This window comes from Peromyscus eremicus, chromosome 1, assembly GCF_949786415.1.
Source record: "Peromyscus eremicus chromosome 1, PerEre_H2_v1, whole genome shotgun sequence".
NCBI lineage: Eukaryota > Metazoa > Chordata > Mammalia > Rodentia > Cricetidae > Peromyscus > Peromyscus eremicus.
The window spans coordinates 33586324-33608495 of NC_081416.1; the positions used below are offsets into that span (position 1 = coordinate 33586324).

Sequence of the window (22172 nt, forward strand, 5' to 3'; positions counted from 1 at the left end):
TTGTTAGTGGGGGAAGAGCCTTCCTTAGTTTTAGACCAGGGAGTGTTGATATCATCACATACAAGTAGAAAATGGCATTTGGTGGACACATGGGTAATTTTTTTCTGGTCCCGTCAGAGGCTTCCTGACAGTATGGTATATATGGTAATACAGTAGGGCTTTCTGTGAACATACTGGCACCCACCTTTAAGAGCTCCTCTTCTCCTGTGCTTTCCAAGAGGTACTGTCTATAGCTCTCTCCTCTCCCAGACCCTCGCATGGAAGGTAGGAGCATTGTGGCATTGAGTTCATTTCTAGCTCCATAATTCAGAATCAATATGAATCTAAGGTCTTTTTTTTTTTTTTTTGTTTGGTTTTTCGAGATAGAGTTTCTCTGTGTAGCTTTGCGCCTTTCCTGGATCTCGCTCTGTAGACCAGGCTGGCCTCGAACTCACAAAGATCCGCCTGCCTCTGCCTCCCAAGTGCTGGGATTAAAGGCGTGCGCCACCACCGCCCGGCCGAATCTAAGGTCTTGATGCTGTTGTAAGTATTTAAATGTAAGGCTCTGTGAAAACTAATAGTCCCATGCCTAGAGTTCTGATCTGCAAATCTGGGCACTATGAAAATATTTCTCTTAGAATGAACATCGTGTTGGCTTTGTATATGTTGACTGGGAACTTCAGAAGTTTAGTGTCACAGCTCCCAGAGGCTGGTGTTCTGGCTTTCCAAAGACACACTGTAGGGAAAGTGGAGTGTATGGACCAATCCTTTGGGAGTAGAGTAAGCTACATTTTGTAAGCCGTCCTCAGTAGACTGGTGGTAGCTGCTGAGAGTACCACATTGAGAAGGGCACAGTGACAAACGACAATGCAATGACCCATAATACATGCCTCCCATGAATACAGAAGTGGAGAGTCCTTGCCAGGGAGCTGTGTGTTCTATGATCTTGTTCTACATAAGGGGCTAGTTTGCCAAGTGTGGTTTTTTTTGTTGTTGTTGTTCTTGTGGTGGTGGTGGTGGTGTGAATGCTGTACAAGTTGAAAAATTGCTGTGTCTTATTTTCAGTTTTACCTTTCCCAACGCCTGTATTTGCTTTTGTTTTAAACAGACTTATCACCTATCCTATGGATAAATTACTTGACTTGCCCTGAAAGAATCAGTAGTGCCGTTGGATATTGACCATCTTGGCCTTAGGGCTTTCACAATGAATGGAAGGTCATGTGGCATGAGTCTCCATCGTGCGTCGAGAACCCCACAGGGGCCTGGGTTGCTCAGTGGTCAACATATTCCTTCCATCAGAGCCCACTCAGGCACTCCGGGCCCCTCGTCCTGTGCCAGCACACCCAGCCCCACCATTGGAAGTCTTGCTAACAGCCTCCATCTCAAGATGTCCTCCGGAGCAGGGATGGCTCCTCAGAGCAACATGGCCGTGAGCCCCATCCATCTGCCTGCCCTGAGCCCGAGGAGACAGTTACTCACCAATGGGAAGCCTCAATTTCAGGCCACTCACACTGGTGGCATGGCATCATCACTTACTGTAAAATCCAAACAGCAAGAATTTGGAGACCCCTTTTCTTCAAATCCCGAGAAAGGTAGGATTGTCATTTTAGAATCTTAAAAATGGGGACGTTTTATCTCCCTCATGTCTGTTCACTGCCAGTGAGTTCTATAGAAAATATATGTAATTTAACATCAAAGTCAAAGTTCACAGTCTCAGGCTTGGTAAGGGGTTGGGTGTGTACTTGTGTCTGTGTGTGTAAATGCTAAATACAAATGTGTGACACCTCGGAACGTGAAGCAGAGGAGAAGGTACAGCAGAAAGGTCAGCTCAAAAGGGAGATAGTGAGGGAGGTGATGAAGGGGACAGGAGCAAGGTGACGAAATCTGTCTTCTGCATACATGTGGCTCTGCCCCAGCTTACGGGATGGAGTGGATTCTACAGACCATGGAGGTCAAGGCTAAACCAGAACCACTGCTGGTGTTAGAAGTACTAGAAGAAAAGCTGTGCTTAGAAGGAAAACGGTTAAAAGAGAGACATTGTAATAACCAGTAAAATAAGGAGTCAGTAAATATAAACAAGAAAATGAAGACTTTAATCAGTACAGGGAATAATGCATAATCCATTCCCCCTTAACGCTGGGGCTTGAAACCATGGCCTTAGAGTAGCATGCTAGGCAACTGCTCCACCAATGAGCCCTGTCTCCAACAAGAATAATAAACATGTACCTAAAATTTGTGAGGGACTAGAAACCTTGGTTAATTTGAAACACAACATGTGGTTTAGTCTAGTAGTGATTGGGTGGGTTTCCATATATTTCAAATTAAAGAGTAGTTTTTGAGGACTAACAAAGTATTTGCACGACACTTTCTCTAGCAATTGGTGTGGACTTAATGAGTGTATGCTGCAGATGGTGTGTGTGTTTAGGCCAGGGAGAAAAAGAGCCTGAATCCTCCATAGCTACAGTGTTTTATGTGCAATAGCACTCTGTATACTCCTTAAGGTACTTTATCGTTTAGTATTTAAATGTTTGTATTAAAAGTGCTTATATTGCTCAGTAGAGTTACTAACAGGCTACTGAATGGCCACATACCCTGTTAATTAAGGTGAATAATGATTTATAACAGACATGTAGCCAAAGACTTGTTCGTCTTGGTGTCTGTGTATTTTGGTGTATGGAGTTTTTGGCATAAGTGAAGAGATTAAAAAAAAAAAACCCAAACCAACAAAAAATGAAAAACCCTACAACAGTAAGCATACATGTAGCTTTTATATTTCTCTTATACTTTCTTATTATCGCTTTTCCTATTAATTTACATTTAGTCTAGTTTCTGTTTGGAGGAGTTTACTCTCCTAGAGGTCCTGGTATTTAAGTTTAGGTAAGGTTTCCCTGGGGGTCCTTTCCAGACTAGTCTGTAACTCTCAGGCCACTGCGCTCATGGGGTTGAGCGCTGTTTCTTCCTATCAAATGCTTCTGCTGGGTTTTAGAGGCATTGCCCCAGTGACACCTGTTTCTTCCTATCAAACGCTTCTGCTGGGTTTTAGAGGCATTGCCCCAGCGACACCTCTCACCTCATCTTGACTGGTGATCCGCAGCTTGCTTTTATAGGCCCTAGTGTTTGTCCACGTGACTGATAGTGGTGATGGTGATAATATTAATAACCTGCATTTCTCCTATCGTGTATGTATCAGGCTGCATGTGGGAATGCTTTCCGACATAAACTCAGCAATTGCTTGCAACAGCTCGGGATGTGTCCCGTACTTGATTTATCTGACGAAGGTCCAAAAAGAACACACCCTTTGGGGACACTTTGGGAACTAACTAAGAAAGAGTTCAGGAATGGTACTTTGATAGAAGCCATAATTATAATCCTGGTTGAAAATGTGCTTCAGGAACTTAGGCTAAGGGAGCCTAACTTGAGTGAGTCATCAGGACCAGCATACCTTGTAATGCATGTCGAGTGAGTACTGCCTCCCTGTTCTTCCCCTGAGGCTTGCTGGCTCTTAGCTAGTAGACAGTGCTGGGCTTCCTGTCAGCATGCTTGGAGCATGAGTTCTCACAGATAAGAAGCTGGGGACAATCTGAAGTTATTCCTCTCAGCCTTGCAGCTTGGATACCATCCGTGGTCTTGGTGAGGCCAGAAGTGGTTGAATTGTTCCTTGCAGATCTTGTCAGAATTCATAAATCAAGCCAACAGCCAATGGTCTGGGATTGTGTAAACTCCATCTGATCATTTATTCAACAAATAATTGTTGAACTTATATTGTGGGGAATATAAGCCATTGTTCTGGAAGACTTGTATGTAAAATGCAGCCTTCCCCTCAGGGTGTTTGAGAATTTAGACAAATATACTGGTAGTTACAAAGCACAGTGAGGACTCTGAGAGGGATATATTCAGAGTAGTGTGTCAGTCTTTGTGTGTGTGAGTATGCATGTGTGCATGGGCAGGCAGGAGTGGAGTCCAGAGATCAGTGCTGATCTCTTCCTCAGTCTCCATTTTCTTTTTTTAAGACAGGGTCTCTCACCACTGAATATGGAACTCCTTGGTTTTGCTGGAAGGGTTGATCAGTATACTCCAGGGATCCCATCTTTGCTTCCCCAGCTCTGGGGTTACACACGTTTCGTTACTCCTGGCATTTATGTGGGTGCTGGGGAATCCAAACTCAAGTCCCCAGGCCTGCACAGCTAGCGTTTAACCAACTGAACCGTCTCTCTAGCTCCATTTATCAACTTCTGAGAGGGCTCCGTGGCCTCATGACACAGGGATCAAGGAGGACAGTAGCACATCTAGGCACACAATTGGAAAGTGAGGTGCTAGCCTCATAACTGTACTCAGCTGTGTGTACGAGAGTGTATGAGTGTGTTCATGCATGAGCTGGCATGGCATGTGTGCATGTGGGGGAGCTTTCTAGCATTTGTTTTGGGTAGGGAAAAAAACACAATCCAAGCCTAGAGGGACGAGATTTCTGCCTGGCTCCGCATGGCTTAGAGGTGTAGAGTTTTTATAAGAACTGATGCTGGAAGAGAGTAAACAATGCAACATATGAAGTCTTGAGGGACTAACCAAGAAGTGTAGATGGGTGAGGCTGCTTTGACCCTGGGGCAGCATGTAACTCGGGGAATACCAGTTGAGGCTTCCAGAAATAGCTTGAGAATATATGTGAGAGAGAGAGGACGAGAGACAGACAGAGAGAGAGAGAGAGAGAGAGAGAGAGAGAGAGAGAGAGAGAGAGAGAGGTGTGTATGAATAGAAATAAAGAGTCGTCTTATTAGGAGTTTGCTAATGAAATTGTGGTGGCCCAGGACAGTGGAGGATTTAATTCCAGTCAGAGCTGAGGGCCTGAGAGCCAGAAGAGCTAATGGTAGAGTTTGTGTCCAAAGGCCAGCAGGCTCCAGACTCAGGAAGAGCCAGTATTTCAGTGTGAGTCCAAAGGCAAGAAGAAGAAACCAGTGTTCCAGTTCAAGAGCAACTAGGTAGGAAAGGCTGCCCCTCATGTAGGGAAAGAAGCTTTTGCTCTGGTTAGACTTTCGGATGACTGAATGTAGTCTCTCATCACCAAGGAGGGCAGTGTCCTTCCCCAGTCTGCTGATGTAAATGTCAGTCTCATCCAGAAACATCCCAACATGAACACCGGGAATAATGTCTCACCAAACATTTGAGTACCTTGCAGTTCAGGCAGTTCACACAAAATTCACCACAGCAGGGCCTCATTGCTTTGGGATGGTGTGTGATTTACACAGTAATAAGAAGAGCCTTTTCTGAGTCCGAGAGTGATTGCACTGACTCTTGGGACTGTATCCGGAGAACTTAGGTTCTTGAGGATGTTACAGAGGAACACTGGTGGGAAGTGTAGATTTGACAGTGTTAATTTCTGTTGACTAAGGATTACATTCCACTATCCTGGAAACACAGATAACAGTGGCTTCAGCATCCTATGGTGTGGGTTCCAAATGGTACCTCAAGGTTACTGGGGTACCACAGTGAACTTAAAGAGTCTTAGGACACTTAAAAATTTGAAGGAATCAGAGAGATACACAGCATTCTTTGCTCACCAGGTAAACTTCTTGCTAGTGGAGATGGACACTTTCCATAGTAAATTTCATTACATTCCTTTTGGTGATGTTTGTGACGCTACAGTCTCAGGGAAAGCAAGCACTTTTTATTGCTGTTCCTGAAAGCATTACTCGCCGTAGCCAGAAGGTAGATGTGCAAGTAAGTGTCCATCACAAGATGAGCGTGTAGACATAATATGATGATACATGTGTACTCAACTTGAAAAGGAAGGAAATTCTGGCACATCCTATAACAGATAAACCTTGAGTAAACTGTGCTGAATCCAATAAATCAGCTTCAGAAACATGCATTTTATGAGTCCTCTTGTATAAGGACTTGGAATTGTGAAGTTTATAGAGACGGGGGTGGTTGCTAAGAGCTTGGGCAACAGGAAGAAGAAGCTAGTACTCAGTCGGTGCAGAGATCTGGTTTGAGGTAAGAAAGTTTTGGAGTTTGGTGGGTAGCTTGTTTTTTAATTTTTAAAGTAATTTAATTATTTAACATTTGGGGTTTTCTTTGAGAGAGTCTCAGAGACTGACCCTGCACTCACTTTGTAGCCTAGGCTGGCCTTGAAATGTGAGGCAATTACCCCTGCCTCTGCCTTCTGAGTGTTGAGATTACAGGCATGAGTTATCACACTGGGCTATTTTACTACAATTTTAGGTGACATGTAGATGTGAACAGGCCATGAGCATGATGGGATCTGCCTTTTTCTAAGGTTTGGGAAGTGGTAGGGTATATCACGGGAGCATATATCCCTCCTGAAATGGTGCCTATTGAATCAAACATATGCTATTTTTCTTTTAATTTATGAATATTACTTTTTAAAGCAGCTAATAAGTTGCTAGTACACACACGCTGTTAAGTGTTGACACTCGACTCCTTAATAAATGTGGCTGTTAGGTGTTTCTTGGGCCTGTGGGCACGATAAAAACACAGAGACACTTGGTTGGCCTCTTGAAGTGCCCAGGGCTTGTCATGAGGCCATTTTTCTTAGGGGTCAGTGTCGGCTACTCAGCTGTGCACTCTCAGGCCCGGGACTGTACCGTGTTCCTCTTGGCTGCACCATGGCCGCCTCAGTCCAGCTCTGACCAGAATCCGCCTTCTGAGAAGAGGGGGGAGGAAGGATAAACGGCAGAAAGAGAAAAGGGTAATTTCCCTCGATTCTGTTCCTTTTTAAACAGCTCCCTGGGAGCGCCCTATCCAGTCATCTCCTCTTCCATTAGCCAATCTTTTTTATCAAGTGCTTCTTAATGAGAAAACCCACTGTTTGGTCTCAGTGTTTCGGTCCTTTTTTTTTTTTTTGGCTTTACATTATTTTGTGTTGTGTTCTATGCTAACTAAACAACTAGTTAATTATTATTATTATTTTTTTGAGACAAGGTTTCACTGTATAGCCTTGGATGGCTTGAACTCAGTATGTAGACTAGACAGGCCTTGAACTTAGTGATCCTCCTGCTTCAGCATACCAAAGTGCTAAACCTAGATTAATAGGTTTGACTTCTCAGCATTTTGCCACAGTTATATTTTTCAAATATTTTGAACTACTTGGAAATAAGTGACAGATACTGTGACATTTCATCTTAAAATTGGCATTCTTCATGTATATACACAAATACATGTTAATCATAACCAAGGAAGTTAACTCAGAGAACAGACTCACTTACATATAATTATGTTTTAGTGTGCATTCCATAATTTATTTTATCCATACATTATTTTCTCTCTCTACTTTCAGTCCAAGCACCCTTTCTCACTGGTTTTTAATTTAGATAGCTCTAATCAAGTTTGAGTGTATTTATTATATATGGCTATCACAGTATCTCGGGTTCCTTTTTTAGTCTCCCCAGTTCTCCCTACTCCCCCCCCCCCATGCATTTTTCATTTGTGCTGGGTTCAGGTTAGCTGTCTCTTCCCTCACACTTGTTTGGCTGACCATTCCTTCACCATCTGACTCAGGTTTGAATCCCCTGAGCTCACTGCAGCCACTTGGGCTGAAATGGTGAGCCCTAGGTTCAGAAAGAGGGGCCCTGTCTCAGCAATGAGGTGGAGAAAGATTAGCAGATGACCAGTGTTAACCTCTGGACTCCACACCTACATGCACAAGTGCACACCTCCCGTATGTGTGTGCACACACACGCACACCCAAATTAAAAAGAAGAATATGGAATAGGTGACTGGTGTGTGGCCCACAGCATTACACCAGGAAACATCAGGTGCTCTTTGTCCTAAGACTTACCTGGTGAACACCATATCGTCATCAGATCACTGCATTGCAGACACGTTTCCCATCAAAGTTAGTCAATGACGTCACATTCATGAGCCTTTCCGAGCTAACCCTCTGGTCTCTATCTGAGTCAGGCTCTCTTTGTTGAGTGTGGTGATGCTTTCTGACTTTGTCAGTCCTTGTATGGTTATTAGCTGGTGTCTTACTTTCAGCAATACAGTGACAAAATACTTGATAGATGCCGGACATAAGAGGGGAAGGGTTTGTCTAGTCACAGTTCAAGGGACTTAAGAGGGGAAGGATTTGTCTAGTCACAGTTCAAGGGACTTCTGTCTATCCTAGTGAGGCCTGATGGCAGAAGCAGCTTGGTCATGTCTGTAGGAGTGTATGGCTCCTTGCACAGCAGCCAGACCACGAGGCAGAGATTCTGATCAGAGCTTAGAGCTGGGTATAACCTCCCCTCTCTGCATTTTGTGCCCAGTGTCTGTCAGCCTGGCAGTTAGTTATGTCCTGATTATTATTACCTCCCCAAAGAATGCCCCTAGCTGGGGCAGATGTGCGAATACACAGTCTGTGGGGAGATTTTTGGATTCAGACCACAGCAGCTGGTCAAGAGGGGCTTCCCCTCATCTCTTTAGGATCACTGTAGACTCACTTAGGGACTCTGTTTCAAAAATGGTTCTCTGTGACTCATTACTGTCATAATTCTTTCTGATGCTCCAATGAACCCAAATACGGCCAGAGGAACCCACTTGAAGTCAGTTCCTGTGCCCTTTAACCATGTTCCCATTAAATACTTCCTGTTTTCAGACATAGCAAGATATTTTCACCTCGCTTGGACTTCCCTGCCCTAGACCTAAAACCACTCACTTTCACCCAAATTGCCAGTCTCTTTTAGTAGGGCATGCTTGGAGAGCCGTGTGAAAGGGCATCCTTACTGCCTCTGGGGTGCCATCACTTCCAAACCTTGCCCACAGTTAGAGTTGGGGAAAGCATTGGAAAAAGAGCTGTCTTTAAAACACATCACTGTGCTCTTGTTCATTGCAGGTCAGAGAGAGCCTGGGACACAGGCATCAGTGTGTCCTCTCTGTTCTGTCCAGGTAACGGAAGGGGTTCTAGCGTAACAGATTAGAGGTAGTAGAAGTTAGTTTTCAAGTTCATTGCTTACACTATGTCGGGTTTTTTTTTTTTTTTGGTTTTTCGAGACAGGTTTTCTCTGTTTAGCTTGGCGCCTGTCCTGCATCTCACTCTGTAGACCAGACTGGCCTCGAACTCACAGAGATCCGCCTGCCTCTGCCTCCTGAGTGCTGGGATTAAAGGCGTGCGCCACCACCGCCCGGCCCATGTTGGTTTTTAATGTGCAGAGGTGGGCTTTCCTCTGTGTCTGCACTTGAGGAGGCAGCATGGGAGTGTGTTGTGTGTAGGGCAGCTCCCTGGCCTGGCTAGGGCTTGTGAATGTGGAGCCCCACTTAACATAGCAATACAGAGAGTATTTCCTTGCTTCCTGGTCCAACAGAACTCACTGTAATTAGACTTGTAGAAACTCATTTTTCAAAGCATTTGGGAAATCAGTTTTATGATCCCCACTTTAAGCACATTTGACATGACTATTTAAATATTTAAGACATTTTTGCATGTGTAGTACCCTGAGGACAGTATAATTGGGAAGATTTTCATTATAAAGGTTTTTATTTTACCTCAGGCCCTCTGACATTTCTTGTTGGGCTTGGCTGTCCTTGGAGACAAAAGGAGTTAGTTATTCATTAGCATTTGTAGGTTATTCATTATTGTTGGTTAGAGAAAAACAGAATAATATCAACAAAGGACACCAAACTAATTGGGATTTTAAAACTCTTTTGTGTCACTTAAGACTGGTGTCTCTTGTAAAGACCTGGTTCAGGGAAGATAATGTATTATGTGAACCTGGGAGGGCTAACACTTAATGTACGTAAAATAACACATCACTTTTTAATTTTTTTTTAATTTTTTTTTTAATGCTTATTGGCTGATTTCATTGGTCAGAGTCTGGAGTTCAGGTTAGGGATTGATTCCTGGGTGGGTTAGCTAGCTTGTTTTCCTCCTGCTCCATGAGGAAGTTTACCAGATTGCCACTGATTTAAAATGTTACTTCTCTGTGTTAATGCCTCCACTCTATTTTGAAAAACAAGAGGCAACCAAAACAAACCGTTACCCCCAGGGCCTCTGGGTGGAATGTAGCCCTACTAGAAACAGAGTAGCAATGTGAGACCCCCTTATTTGGAAAAAATACAGTTAAAAAGAGCAAAACACTTGCTTTTTTTCCCTTCACTTCTGCTTTTTAATCATTTATATTTCCTTGCACTTCCAATGTTGCTTCCTGTAGAATTAGAGCAAATAAAGTTAATATTCCATAAAAGCCTCCCAAAATAACCAAATCGACCAGAGACTAAAGGCATTATTCCAGTTGAGGTGGCCAGAGTTTGCATTTCGTCTGGCCAGCCAGGCAGGTGAAGCACAATGTTTACTTTTGTTTACTCCCTGGGCTACACAGGGGATACTTTGTGTGATTTATTGATGCTGGGTGTAAATCAAATTGATGATGAATTTCCAAGTATTACTGAATGGCAGGTACGATTTGTTCCAGTTCAGAAAAGTGCTTTGTCAGGCTTGGAGCATTCCACGTTGAAAAGAATACAGTATCCCGTGAATAACCCTCCCCTGGTGCAGTGCTGTAGGACAGTGAACTGAACCAGAAGGGGAACCAGTCACCTTCAGCACTTTGAAAGGCTGTTTGCTCTCAGAACTATATGGGGTTTCCTCTCTTAATACATGATAGAGAATTAGGCAAGATGGAGAAAGAAAGCAGCATTTAGCTTCGGTGGGGGACCTATAGTGTGCCAGAGCCCGTTAGAGCTTGAGACCCGGCACAGCCAATGTGTTAGGGCTGTTGTTAACTTCAGTTTAGAAGTGTGCAGTGTGCTGCTGAGGGAGCTGAGACCATTCACTTGATTCACATAGGGGATAAGAGTCAGAGCTGATGTTTCACGCAAGCCTATCTTCCTCCAGGATGTGTGCCTTCCGTATGTTTGGGCAACTCCAGGAGCCTTGGGAGATACTGATGGGGCATTTTTGCCTAGATCATGCTCTGAGGGCCACCCATCCAGTGACATTTGGGCAATAGAAATCAGTCTTGATGGGGTTAAGTCAACACGAAATTGGTGGATAGGTATTAGAAGTGGATCTGGGAAGAATTGAGGGGAGGGAGAGGTGGTATGATCAAAAATACATGAAGATAATTGATTTTGGGGAATCCGTGGCTGATAGGTAAAATTAAATTAATTATAAAATAAAAATATTTGAAAAAGAACCTTTGGCATGCTTATTGCCAGGCCCTGTAGTATACTCTCAGCAGTCCTCTTGTGTCTGTATCACACCCTTACTACTTTCCATGATTCTCAAGAAAAATTAATAGTAGTATATACTTATTACTCATAGCTAATATATATATATATATATATATATATATACCTTAACTAAAATCTAAGGAAACTACAAAAGCAATACAGCTTACGATAAAGATTCTGATATCAATATGAAAATGCTCCAATATAGCTCCACTTCAAATGGAAAGGAGCCACGAGAGAAGCAAAAAGTATAATTAGCTGAAATTCTGTTGATCCACATAGGGTATATTGTTGACTCAGATATCTTGTTTGCTTCCAACAATATGGTGTATGAAATGATGGCATATTTCTATACAAATAGTGACGAGTCCTCCCTTGATTGACATTACAACTTTGTAGATAATTTAGCATAAATAAGAGTCATGAAAAAACTGGACTAAAGATCTAAATGTAGGCGAGACTTGAGGGGGGACAGGCTTTGTCGTATGACATACGTAGACAGCACATTGAATGTGTGGGCGGTTCCACATTGACAGCTTGCTAAGCGGCCACCTCATGTCTTAGGTGGAAGAAGTGAAAATAGACACCAAGAAGGTATCCCCTTGACTGACACAAAGACATTTTTGTTGACCATGCTTCAGGTGAAGTTCCCGAGTTGCCCTCTGCCAAATTTAGTAGAAGTGGGTGATTTTGTGTAGTGTGGGAAAGCTTGGAGTAAATGCTGGGGTGTTTCCAGGACTCTGAGGAGAACCTCACTGTCGTTATTTTAGTATAGACAATCTAACGGTGGATGTTTCTAGAACAGTTGAATGTCTGAAAAAGCACAGGAGAGCTCTGAGGTTAGTACGGTGGGAAGCACTGCCACCCGAGGGCTGGAGGCTGGAAAGGAAGAGGGTACACGTTTCCAGGATCCAGAGTCTTCACACCATGCTTTGGCTGGTCGTGCTGCCTCTGAGAACTGGAAAGAAATGCCCTGTCCAGTGACAGTTCTAGACTCAAAATAGTAATTATGGGGCTCCAGCTATCTGTGAGCATAACTGCCAGTCATGGAATATTCTATAGGATTGTTAAGTCAATAACTGTATTCCAAAAAGAAGTCAGTCAGGGTTACGTGGGACCTCTTCTTACTTTTTGTTCTGGTTCTTAAATTGACTGGAGTGATAGGGTGTTAGGTCTAGGTGAAATCACTGAACCACATTCTGGAATTCCTTGCAAAAATGTTTGAAGTGTTTGGAACAAACCCAAAGAAATAAAGCGAGGCAGGACCACAACTTCCTTTTCCACGCTTTCTTTGTAGTTTTAACCAGATTTTTAAAGACTAATAACAGTTAAGACATAACATTATATGATGTATATTGCTATATATTCTGGATACTTTATTTTTTTATTTTTTTAATTTATTTTTTTGATTTTTCGAGACAATGTTTCTCTGTGTAGCTTTGTGCCTTTCCTGGAACTCACTTGGTAGCCCAGGCTGGCCTCGAACTCACAGAAATCCGCCTGGCTCTGCCTCCCGAGTGCTGGGATTAAAGGCGTGCGCCACCACCGCCCGGCAAAATTACTTTTTGATTGATTATGGATTGATACTTTATATTATTACATCTAAGCTGCTTCAAAACGCAATGAGGTGGGGACCATTGGGCACATTGATATTGTTTTTCCTGTTTTATAGATGAGGAAACTAAGATCTATTTGCAGCATTTCTTCACCCTCACATAGCTAGGGAGGGACCGAACCAGGACCCAAGCCCATCACTTGGCTCTGGATGATTAAGCAGATATCATATGTGTATGTGTGTGTGCACACACGTGTTGTGTGATTGAACTGTTCTTTGAGAGATGAAGCACACCCATCTACTCATCCCAGATACGGAATCCATGACAGATGAAAGCGGGGATACCACCAAAGTCCAACTTGGCGAACGAGTGAGTTTTATTGGGGTTACAGGAAGATGGGTGAGGGGATACTTGCAGGAGCAGAAATGACTCAAAGACAACTGCATCACCAAGACTCACTCCAGCAAAACTGGGAACCTGGAGCACAGCACACAGCCTGCAGGCAGCTCAGTGGGTTGGAGTACCCTCTCCACGTGCCTCAGGTGGTCTGAATCTCTTCCAGGTAGCTCTTCTTGTCTGAGAGTCATCTTTGCAGCCAGATTGTGCTTGCTCTGGCAGGGAGGGACTAGTGAATTTGGTCACTTTCAGGGAATTCTTGAACTTACTTTTATTTTTATTTTTGTTGTTGTTTACACCCTGCTTAAGGAGTTGCCCTGCAGGATGGAACATTTTAATCTCTGAGAGACTATAATATAACAACACTCTATCCCGTCCTCTGTCTCTTACATCCTTTCCACCCCTTTTCCATAATGATCATTGAGCCTTAGAGGGGGCATAGATGGCTACCTATGGCTAAGAAACAGGCCACCATGTTACTTGTGTAGGAGTGTCCCCAGAGGTTATGAGTTGAGGCTTACAGCAACAGTGATGGCATAAACACGTGTTTAGAGGGCGGATTGGCAGGCGCATGATACTCATCTAATAAGACCATACAAATTTCTTCCCTATTGAGATTTGTGACCTATATATACAGCTACAGGTCTTGGTTCTGGCTTATGGTACCATGCTTGGCTTCTCTCTTGTGTATGGAGTGGGCCTTATGTACAACTGGAAGACAGTTGGTCTTACCCAAGATAGCCAAGCCACTCTTGCACAAGAAGGCAGTCCTGCCTGGCATGTTGGTGTTTTCTAGCACACAGGGTCTGTGGCCAAGCGGAAACATCAGTGATGGTTCTCCACCAGCAGCCTGCATGCCTCCCTCTGACAATACCAAAGCCAGAGAGCAGGGTGGGAGTTTCCAGTTCAGTCCCAGATTAATTTCTACATGTTGTACAGTCAGAGCGTGAACATGTGGTGTCTTCAGGGTCTTACCTTCTAGTCCAGGCATACAATCAACCACTGTAGCAATAGCCTTTATGATTTGTGGGCTCAGGCACTTCCCTGGCCAACAACTCACAGGAAGGTAGCTTCTTTCTGGAACTGAGATTTTCGTTCAATAATGTTACAGCCTCTGAGAGTGTCCTTTTCCACCCATGTAGCTTATCTTTGGGTTTTTTTCCTGTTTTAGTTAACCCATCCCTGGTAGGGTTGAAAGGTAGATAAAAGTACCATTGTTCCTGGTTTTCTCTCCAGTGGCTTTCCAAATCTGCAAAACATTTCTCAAGCTAGGCGGGACAAAGCAACATCCCGAACCATCATCCCATAAGAGGTAGTGAGGTTAACCCTCAGAGTCCCTTGTCAGCTGTTTGGAGTGTCAGGTGATCCCAGAGGTTCACAGCTAAGAAGATACTGAAGTCAAACATTAGCAAGGTCTAATATAGCATGGGAAAGCTCCATCCATTGGTATCAAATGCTTCCTCCACAGATCAAAGCTGGCTACAAAGCATGGATAGAGGTACTAACTTCATTAGCTCCTTGCAATCCTTAGTCATTCCCTCTGAGCCATTTCCACATGCTGGAGCTCTTCCACAGAGCCTCTCTACGTTTCTACACACCTGCTGGATAGTTTTATGTCAACTTGACAACCAGCTAGAGTCATCAGAGAGGAAGGCGCCTCAATTGAGAAATGTCTATAAAAGATTAGGCTGCAGGTAAGCCTGTAGGGCATTTTCTTAATTAGTGATTTATGGGGAGGGCCCAGTCCATTGTGTGTGGTGCCATCCCTGGACTGGTGGTCCTGGGTGCCATAAGAAAGCAGGCTATAGGGGGACGGCCAGCAAGCAGCAACCCTCCATGGCCTCTGTATCAGCTCCTGCCTCCAGGTTCCTGCCCTGCATAAGTTCCTGCTCTTACTACTTTGGACGATGAACTGTTATATTGAACCCTGAGTGAAGTAAATCTTTTCCTCTTCAAGTTGTTTTTGGTCATGGTGTTTCATCGCAGAAATAGTAACCCTAAATAAAACAGTGGGCCTAACTTAATTTTTCTCATACCTACTCAGGGCCCGAGGGGAACAAGGGCCCGTTCTCCCCAGCTGTACCTGCTGATTCCCTGGGTCAGAGTAGCTCTGGGTTGGCACTGTGGGTACAGCTGTAGCTGTTGTTCCCCCCCATCCACCGTACCCCAGTGTTGGGGGAGTTCTTGCCTGGGCGAACCATCTCTACCTTTAGCATAGCCTTTGCTGTAGGGAAATGTACCCCCCTTAGCGTGGGGGAAGGGGATAACTACCTACCCTGGGGACAGGCTTGAATGTCTTTACTTGTATTTCTCTATCATGGTTGTCTTCTGCCAACTGCTTCTCAGGCTTTAAAGCCATCCAGCATCTCCCTAGGACACAGTTTGACTTTTTATCAGTTCTTTCCTTAGGAACTCCAGCTCAACATGAATCATGCCACATTTGTCTTTGAGTAAACCAGGAAGACCTCTTCCTCCACTCTACCTTTTTACTGTCTCCTCCAGGTTGCTCTCTTGTTTAATGGACTCTCTTGAAATGCTGGTCTAAGACACTGAGATCTGCCAGAGCTTTTCCGACTTCGTACAGATCTTGCCCCAACAACAGACTCAGCAAAGTCACTAAAACTCCACACTAGCCTTGAAGTCCCTGCTGAATCAGCCTTCTCTTTAATTCCTCTGTCTGGCCTAGGAAACTGGGGTTCTAAGACAGCTTCTCTTATTCCTAGTTCCTTCAAAACCATCTGTCCCTCCTCTGTGGTCCTCTAGTTCTTGATATCTATGGGGACCTCAAATGGACATTGCCAAGGGTTCCTAATGACTCTGAGAAGCCAGTCCACAGGGGACTGATTTCACTGACACGGTCCCATTATGCAGCCATTGCCTTAAGGAGGGGTGGGTAGTGACAGGACTCAGTTTTCCTGCCTCCACAGCAGTCAGACTGATCTCTTCACTCCCAAGTCCACTCCCACAGCCTCACAAGCCAGCCTGCTGTGACAGGTTCTTTCCCTGCTTGTTCTAACAGCCTTCCTTCAGTCCAGCATTTCAGGTGCTGAGTATTTCCTGATCACCCTAGTTTCTTGCCTTGGACCGTCATGCTTAATGCCCCTGTCTGCAGGCTGGACTGCACATTTCCCTCTTTCTCCGCTAAAGGTTAGACTTGAGGGCTGTCTTTGACCATCTCTCTCTCTCATCCTCTCTTTTATCTAATGTAGTTGCCACATCACAGGCTAATGTCAGGATGCAAGCATCCCACTTTCTCACTGCAATTGCTCCAACAAGGGTCTGGGAGCCTGTGAACTGAGTGCTTTCATGACTAAGGCAAAGTGATGGTACTCATCCTTCGTCCCACTGGTAGCAGCTATCACTAGGGAGTCCCTGAGATGTGCTTACAGACTAGTAAGTATTATGAGAGACACAAAGCAGAGTAATGCAGTTTGGAGTCTTTTAGAAGGGGTTAGGCTTCTCTGGTTTAAGAGCAGGGCACCTGAAGTCCTAATTCAGAGAGAAAAGCAAGCACCTAGGTATTGGTTCAGATATACCCAGATCACTTAGGTCCCGGCAGGAAGGTAAGTGATTTTAAGTGTAGTGGAAACTATTCAAAAGGTTTTAAGTTAATGGATTCAAATGGCATGCTGTACACTTTCGCAAAGGATGTGTGCTTCCTGTGCTGGGAACACGGGGACTGGAGAGAAGAATGAAGGCAGGAAGATAGGTTAGGTTAGTGTAGTCGCCCTGCTGAGATAGATGGTGACTTGGAAGTGATAAAACGTTTAGATTGGAGTCAGCACATTCGTTAGGAGTTGCTGACGCTTTCTTTTGCACTGGTAAGAGTCGGTAGGTGATCAGGTTTCTGTTTTGTACATACTTGGGGGCACCTATTAGCCTATCACGTGGGACTCCTGGACATACAGTGGAGGTTTGCAGTAAATTGTGAGTCAGGGATCAACATGTGAGTGTTCACAGCGAAGAGAGGATGTTTGGTGTCATGAGATTACTAAACTCTGTCCAAGGATGATGAGGATGGAGAAGCCGAACAAGACCTGAGCCTTGGGGAAATTAACGTATCATAAAGCTGGGAAGAGGAGCCTACGCTGCTGCAGCCAGTGAGGTAAGAGGAAAGCCAGGGGAGAGGGTATCTTGGAAGCCATGCTTGCAGAGCAGTTCAAGAAGGGAGGCGTGATTGGCTAGATCGGATGGTGGTGTGAGATTAGGTAAGATGGAACCAGGAAATTCTACATTGAATTGGACCAAAGGGAGGTCATTGCTACCCTTGAAAATAGGACAAATGAGATGTTGTGCCTGGCTTATACACTGCATTTCTATGACTTTGAGTATTTGAAATATAATAAAATTTTAGGGTCTATAGAATGACTGGATGAATGACTGCGTGGATGGATGGATGACTGAATGAATGAAGGAATGATGGGTGAATGGATGAATTGACAAGCCCTCTTTCTTCCTTTTGTTCTGTGTCGTGCAGTCATTGTTTTAGAATTTGTTTTTTAGTCTTAACAGGGACAAAAGTCAAGAGACTATGAAGGAAGTATGTGCATGACTTTTCCCTCTCTGGTAGTGATCTGTGGTAGATTCAGCACAGTCTCAAATACCAGTTAATGAGCGCTGTATAAAACATCACCGCTTCCAACAGTGTTACGTCTAATCTCAGGTTCTGGGCTGTAGTTAACCTTCTCTTCAGACTCAAATTTTCCTTCCCTGGTGCCCTCTGTAGAGCTGGATTGCTTACATTTGTTCTTATTGTGAGGTGATTTTCTTCCTCCGTCATTTGTGACACACAGTTGTGCTGGTATCTGTGGTCTCTCAGAGCTTGTAGAACATCCATTCAGGCCCTTCCGGCTTTCAGAGTCTCCACTGAAAACTCAGGTGTTATACTCATGGGCACGCCTTTATAAGTGACTTGGTCTTTTTTTTCGTTTACAGCTTTTCATGTCGTTTCTTTGCTCTGAACATGTAGTGTCTGGATTATTATGTGTTTTTATTAGAACCCTCTCAAGGCTTAGGGCTATGTGGAAGAGGAGGCAGAAAGATGGTAAACTCCAGAAGTGGTAGATGACTCCAGGGAGACAGCATCTTGCAGACACAAGAGGACTGATACACATAAGAATTCAGAGACTGTGACAGCATGCCCAAGATCTGTACAGGTTCACACCAGACAAAATCCCAGCACCGAGAAAGGGAAGTGGACACAGAGTCTTACCCCAACCTGGGAGCTAATTAAAATCGATAACCTGCTGGGAAATGGAAAATCAGTTTTCTCCAATGGAGTGTAGTGAGTGGGTGTATCTCCAATGGAGTGTCAACTGGGTATATCTCCAATGGAGTGTCAGTGGGAGTATCTCCAATGGAGTGTCAGTGGGTATATCTCCAATGGACTGTAGTGGGTATATCTCCAATGGGGTGTCAGTGGGTATATCTCCAGTGGAGTGTCAGTGGGTATATCTCCAATGGAGTGTCAGTGGGTATATCTCCAATGGACTGTAGTGGGTATATCTCCAATGGGGTGTCAGTGGGTATATCTCCAGTGGAGTGTCAGTAGGTATATCTCCAATGGAGTGTCAGTGGGTATATCTCCAATGGAGTGTCAGTGGGTATATCTCCAGTGGAGTGTCAGTGGGTATATCTCCAGTGGAGTGTCAGTGGGTATATCTCCAGTGGAGTGTCAGTGGATATATCTCCAGTGGAGTGTCGGTGGGTATATCTCCAGTGGAGTGTCAGTGGGTTTATCTCCAGTGGTGTGTCAGTGGGTATATCTCCAGTGGAGTGTCAGTGGGTATATCTCCAGTGGAGTGTCAGTGGGTATATCTTCAGTGGAGTGTCACTGGGTATATCTCCAGTGGAGTGTCAGTGGATATATCTCCAGTGGAGTGTCAGTGGGTATATCTCCAGTGGAGTGTCAATGAGTATATCTCCAGTGGAGTGTTACTGGGTATATATCCAGTGGAGTGTCAGTGGGTATATCCACCACACGCCAAGGTAAGCCCCATGCCCAGGAGTCGTTGGCAAAGATACGATGGACCCCATCTTCTTTTTGTTTTGGTATTTATTTTTTCTTTGTTTTAAAAAATTGCTTTAAAGTTTTGCTTGTTTTGTTTTGAGAGAGGGAACATGAGTTGGCTGAGTAAGGAAGTAGGGAGGGTCTGGGAGGAGTTGGAGGAAGAGAAAGGATGTGATCAAAATACACTGTCTGAAAAACAAAAAGTTGTTAACATGGCGGGTTAACAAAGTGGCACTGCATCCCTCTGTTTTAGAGTTGCAGCCACCCCATAAAATGCACTTTCTGTGGGCTGGTTGGGGGACCGGCTTATTCCAGGGCTGTGTTTTTAGACATAAATTAGCAGGAACAGCCTCAGTGTTGTGTTGAGAAGAATCTAGCCTTACAGTTCCCACACACTTCTTCCAGGTGCCCTTGTGTCCCTGTGAGTTCACAGGGGGGCTCTGAGCTATTGTAATCTGCTTCTTTTGAAGCAGACAGAAATACCTGGGTCCTGTCAGCCAGCTTAAGGTAGTTCATAGTTCCAGTGTGAGGTCATCCCACATTCCTTTCAATGATGTCACATCTTTCCAAAGCTAAGCTTTGGGGATTTGCTGTACTAAAAACCCAGGACCATGTTTTATTTTCTTCTTGTTGTTTTGTTTTTATAATGTGGAACAGGAAAGAAGGTGCCAGAATCTAACCAAAATCCTGCCTTTGAGAAAGTGTACAGCACCCTGAGTACCATATCCTATAAAAGTTGTGCTTATTTAAGAATGACCTAAAACTTTACCATCCCAACAGTTTATATCTTTTCTCCCCCAGCTGTCTACCAAATTGTTAGGACATAAATATTTACTAGATGATTTGGTTCTAACTGTTTAACACATGGAGTTGTTGGTATTTTCCATGCCTTAGAGGTCCTAGAGAAAACTTACCGAGACTCCATGGTATATAATTGGGACATTTGCAGGCCTCTGATGTAGCACCTCAGGCCCCTAAGAAGGAAAGGGAGAGGTGGGGCCCACGCTTTGCTCCAGCTTGAGCTGCTTGCTGCCTGGCGTCTCTCAGCTCCTTGCCACTCAGCCCTCATCGAAGTACTCCTGTGAGTGATTGGTGATTGGGTGAATTAGCAAAAATAACATCTATCTATGGGTAATGCGGTTTCTCTGCAATGAGTATTCTTCTGATGTAGCCTCTACTTCCCAGCAGCCACTCTGAGGAATGAATGACTCCTCCAGTAGGTAGAAGGCTTTCTCTCTCTCGTTCTCTCCCTGTACCACCACACCACAGCTCCCAGCATAGGACTCCTCTGGACTGTAGTTCTGATACAAGGTTAAGGAGTCAGACAGGAGTATTTCATTGTATTGTTAGTTCATTTGTGTTTGGTTCTGTCCCCACGAGAATGTGTCCTGAGTGCTAGATAACTGAACCCACACGGAAGCTTTGAGAACATGGCTGTCTGTGCCATAAGGACCTCTCAGATTGCTTAGAAAGTATTCCTTGGGGACACCACTGTGGGATATACCAGCTGTGGTTTAGTGTTAAAATGCAAAAAGTTTGTATCTGTTACTAAATAGAGTATAAATAGAGTATGCTTTTATTTTTAAGATGACAAAACGAGGTAGTAAGATGAGCCATTTGCTGGGTGTGGAAGGGTCATATGGTCATATGTTTAAGATTTCTCTGAACTTGAAATTGCACTTGAAGTGGAGGCAATGGCTGCTGACACAGACAGAAAACAAAAGAGAGCCACAGCGTGTCTTCATCCAAAAGCTCAGAAGTATTCTGCGGGCCCAGAGTGCCCGTGGGGGTCTCTCGTGCTGAGTTATCATTCTTCTCAGTTAGTCTTCAGTCTTGCTCTGGGCCATGAGGATTTGGCTGGTTCTTTTGGCCACCATACACTGCTTCCCACCTCTCCCTGTCCTAACCTCTCTCCATACGTCACTGTCCTCTCTGATTTCTATTTCAGATTACCCCCTACTTTTCATTCTCCATTTCCTTTTCTTCCCCCTCTCTTTATCCCTGCACCCCCCTCTTGGTGCTCCCATCATGGCAGAATCCCCAAGTTCCACATCCTACTTTGCAAAAGGGTTACAAGAGAGTTGGCGACACTGACCCCCCCATGAGACCTAAGTGGTGCATCAAAGCTTTATAATAGTTTTATATTGAGCTCATAAATAGGGTTTAGGTGGCCTGTGTGGATGGATTTTATCATGGGTGAATTAATCAGGACTCAGAGCCTCAATCTGTTTTCCAGAATGCCATGGAATTTTCAGTTGGCTTGTACGTGCTGATGACGTCTTATTTGAGTACTGTTATCTCTAGCCATGTTCCAAGGGTGTGACTGCAATCTCGGTAGCAGTGCTGACCTGTGGAAGTGTGAGGGCCATTGTGAGGGCCCCAAATAGAAGCCATAGATGTAATTTAATGTTTTAGTAGCTGTATTGAATTTAGACATGACTGTTGCTCAGTAGCTACATGTATTGGTGGCTGCTGTGTTAAACAGTGCAGGTTCAAGTTGCCAGACTGTAGGTCCTTCATGCCATTAATGAACTGAAAATATTCCTTGAGCATAGTGCTCCCAGAATGATGAGTGGATGAGGCAGGTGCTTGATGGGGAAGTTGGGCTTGGGGGCATCTTAAAGCTCCATGCCAGTCTCATAATAACTTCCATCAAATTGCTGAGGGGTACAGAGCATGGCCTACAATACAGAAACCTGCTATTCCTCTATGAAAACTCCTAATTATCTTCTCTCCCCCTCTCTATTTTCACCTCCTATTCTTAAATCTCTCTTCTTCTTGGAAAGCTAGGATACCTAGCATTGCTGGTAAGAGTAATCCAGCAGTTAATAGTTAAAATAAGTCCTTGGAATTATGGAAACCTAGTCTCTTTTTATAACTTAGTTTGTATGGTAAAGAATATTGACTTTATTCTTGAAATTGCAAAATAGTATCTCATCCCAGAAAGGCTTAAAAGACGGAAAATCAAATGTACTTCCCAAGTTGACATGTCCCAGTGATAGGAGCTGCTGTCCACGCCCACCCTGACTTCCACTCCTACCCACGTCTGTGAGTGGAAGTGAGTTTGA

General features: G+C 44.2%; 1 protein-coding gene across 1 annotated transcript in view; it reads left to right on the plus strand.

The window, feature by feature from the left end:
- The first annotated feature begins 1095 nt into the window (after positions 1-1095).
- The window catches only part of Glis3 (GLIS family zinc finger 3), a 426546-nt gene continuing 405469 nt past the window's right edge, over positions 1096-22172 (plus strand). Inside the window, exon 1 of the mRNA XM_059259342.1 lies at positions 1096-1571. Within this exon, the coding sequence (XP_059115325.1) occupies positions 1184-1571 (388 nt within the window). The 5' untranslated portion in view covers positions 1096-1183. The remainder of the gene's footprint in view (positions 1572-22172) is intronic.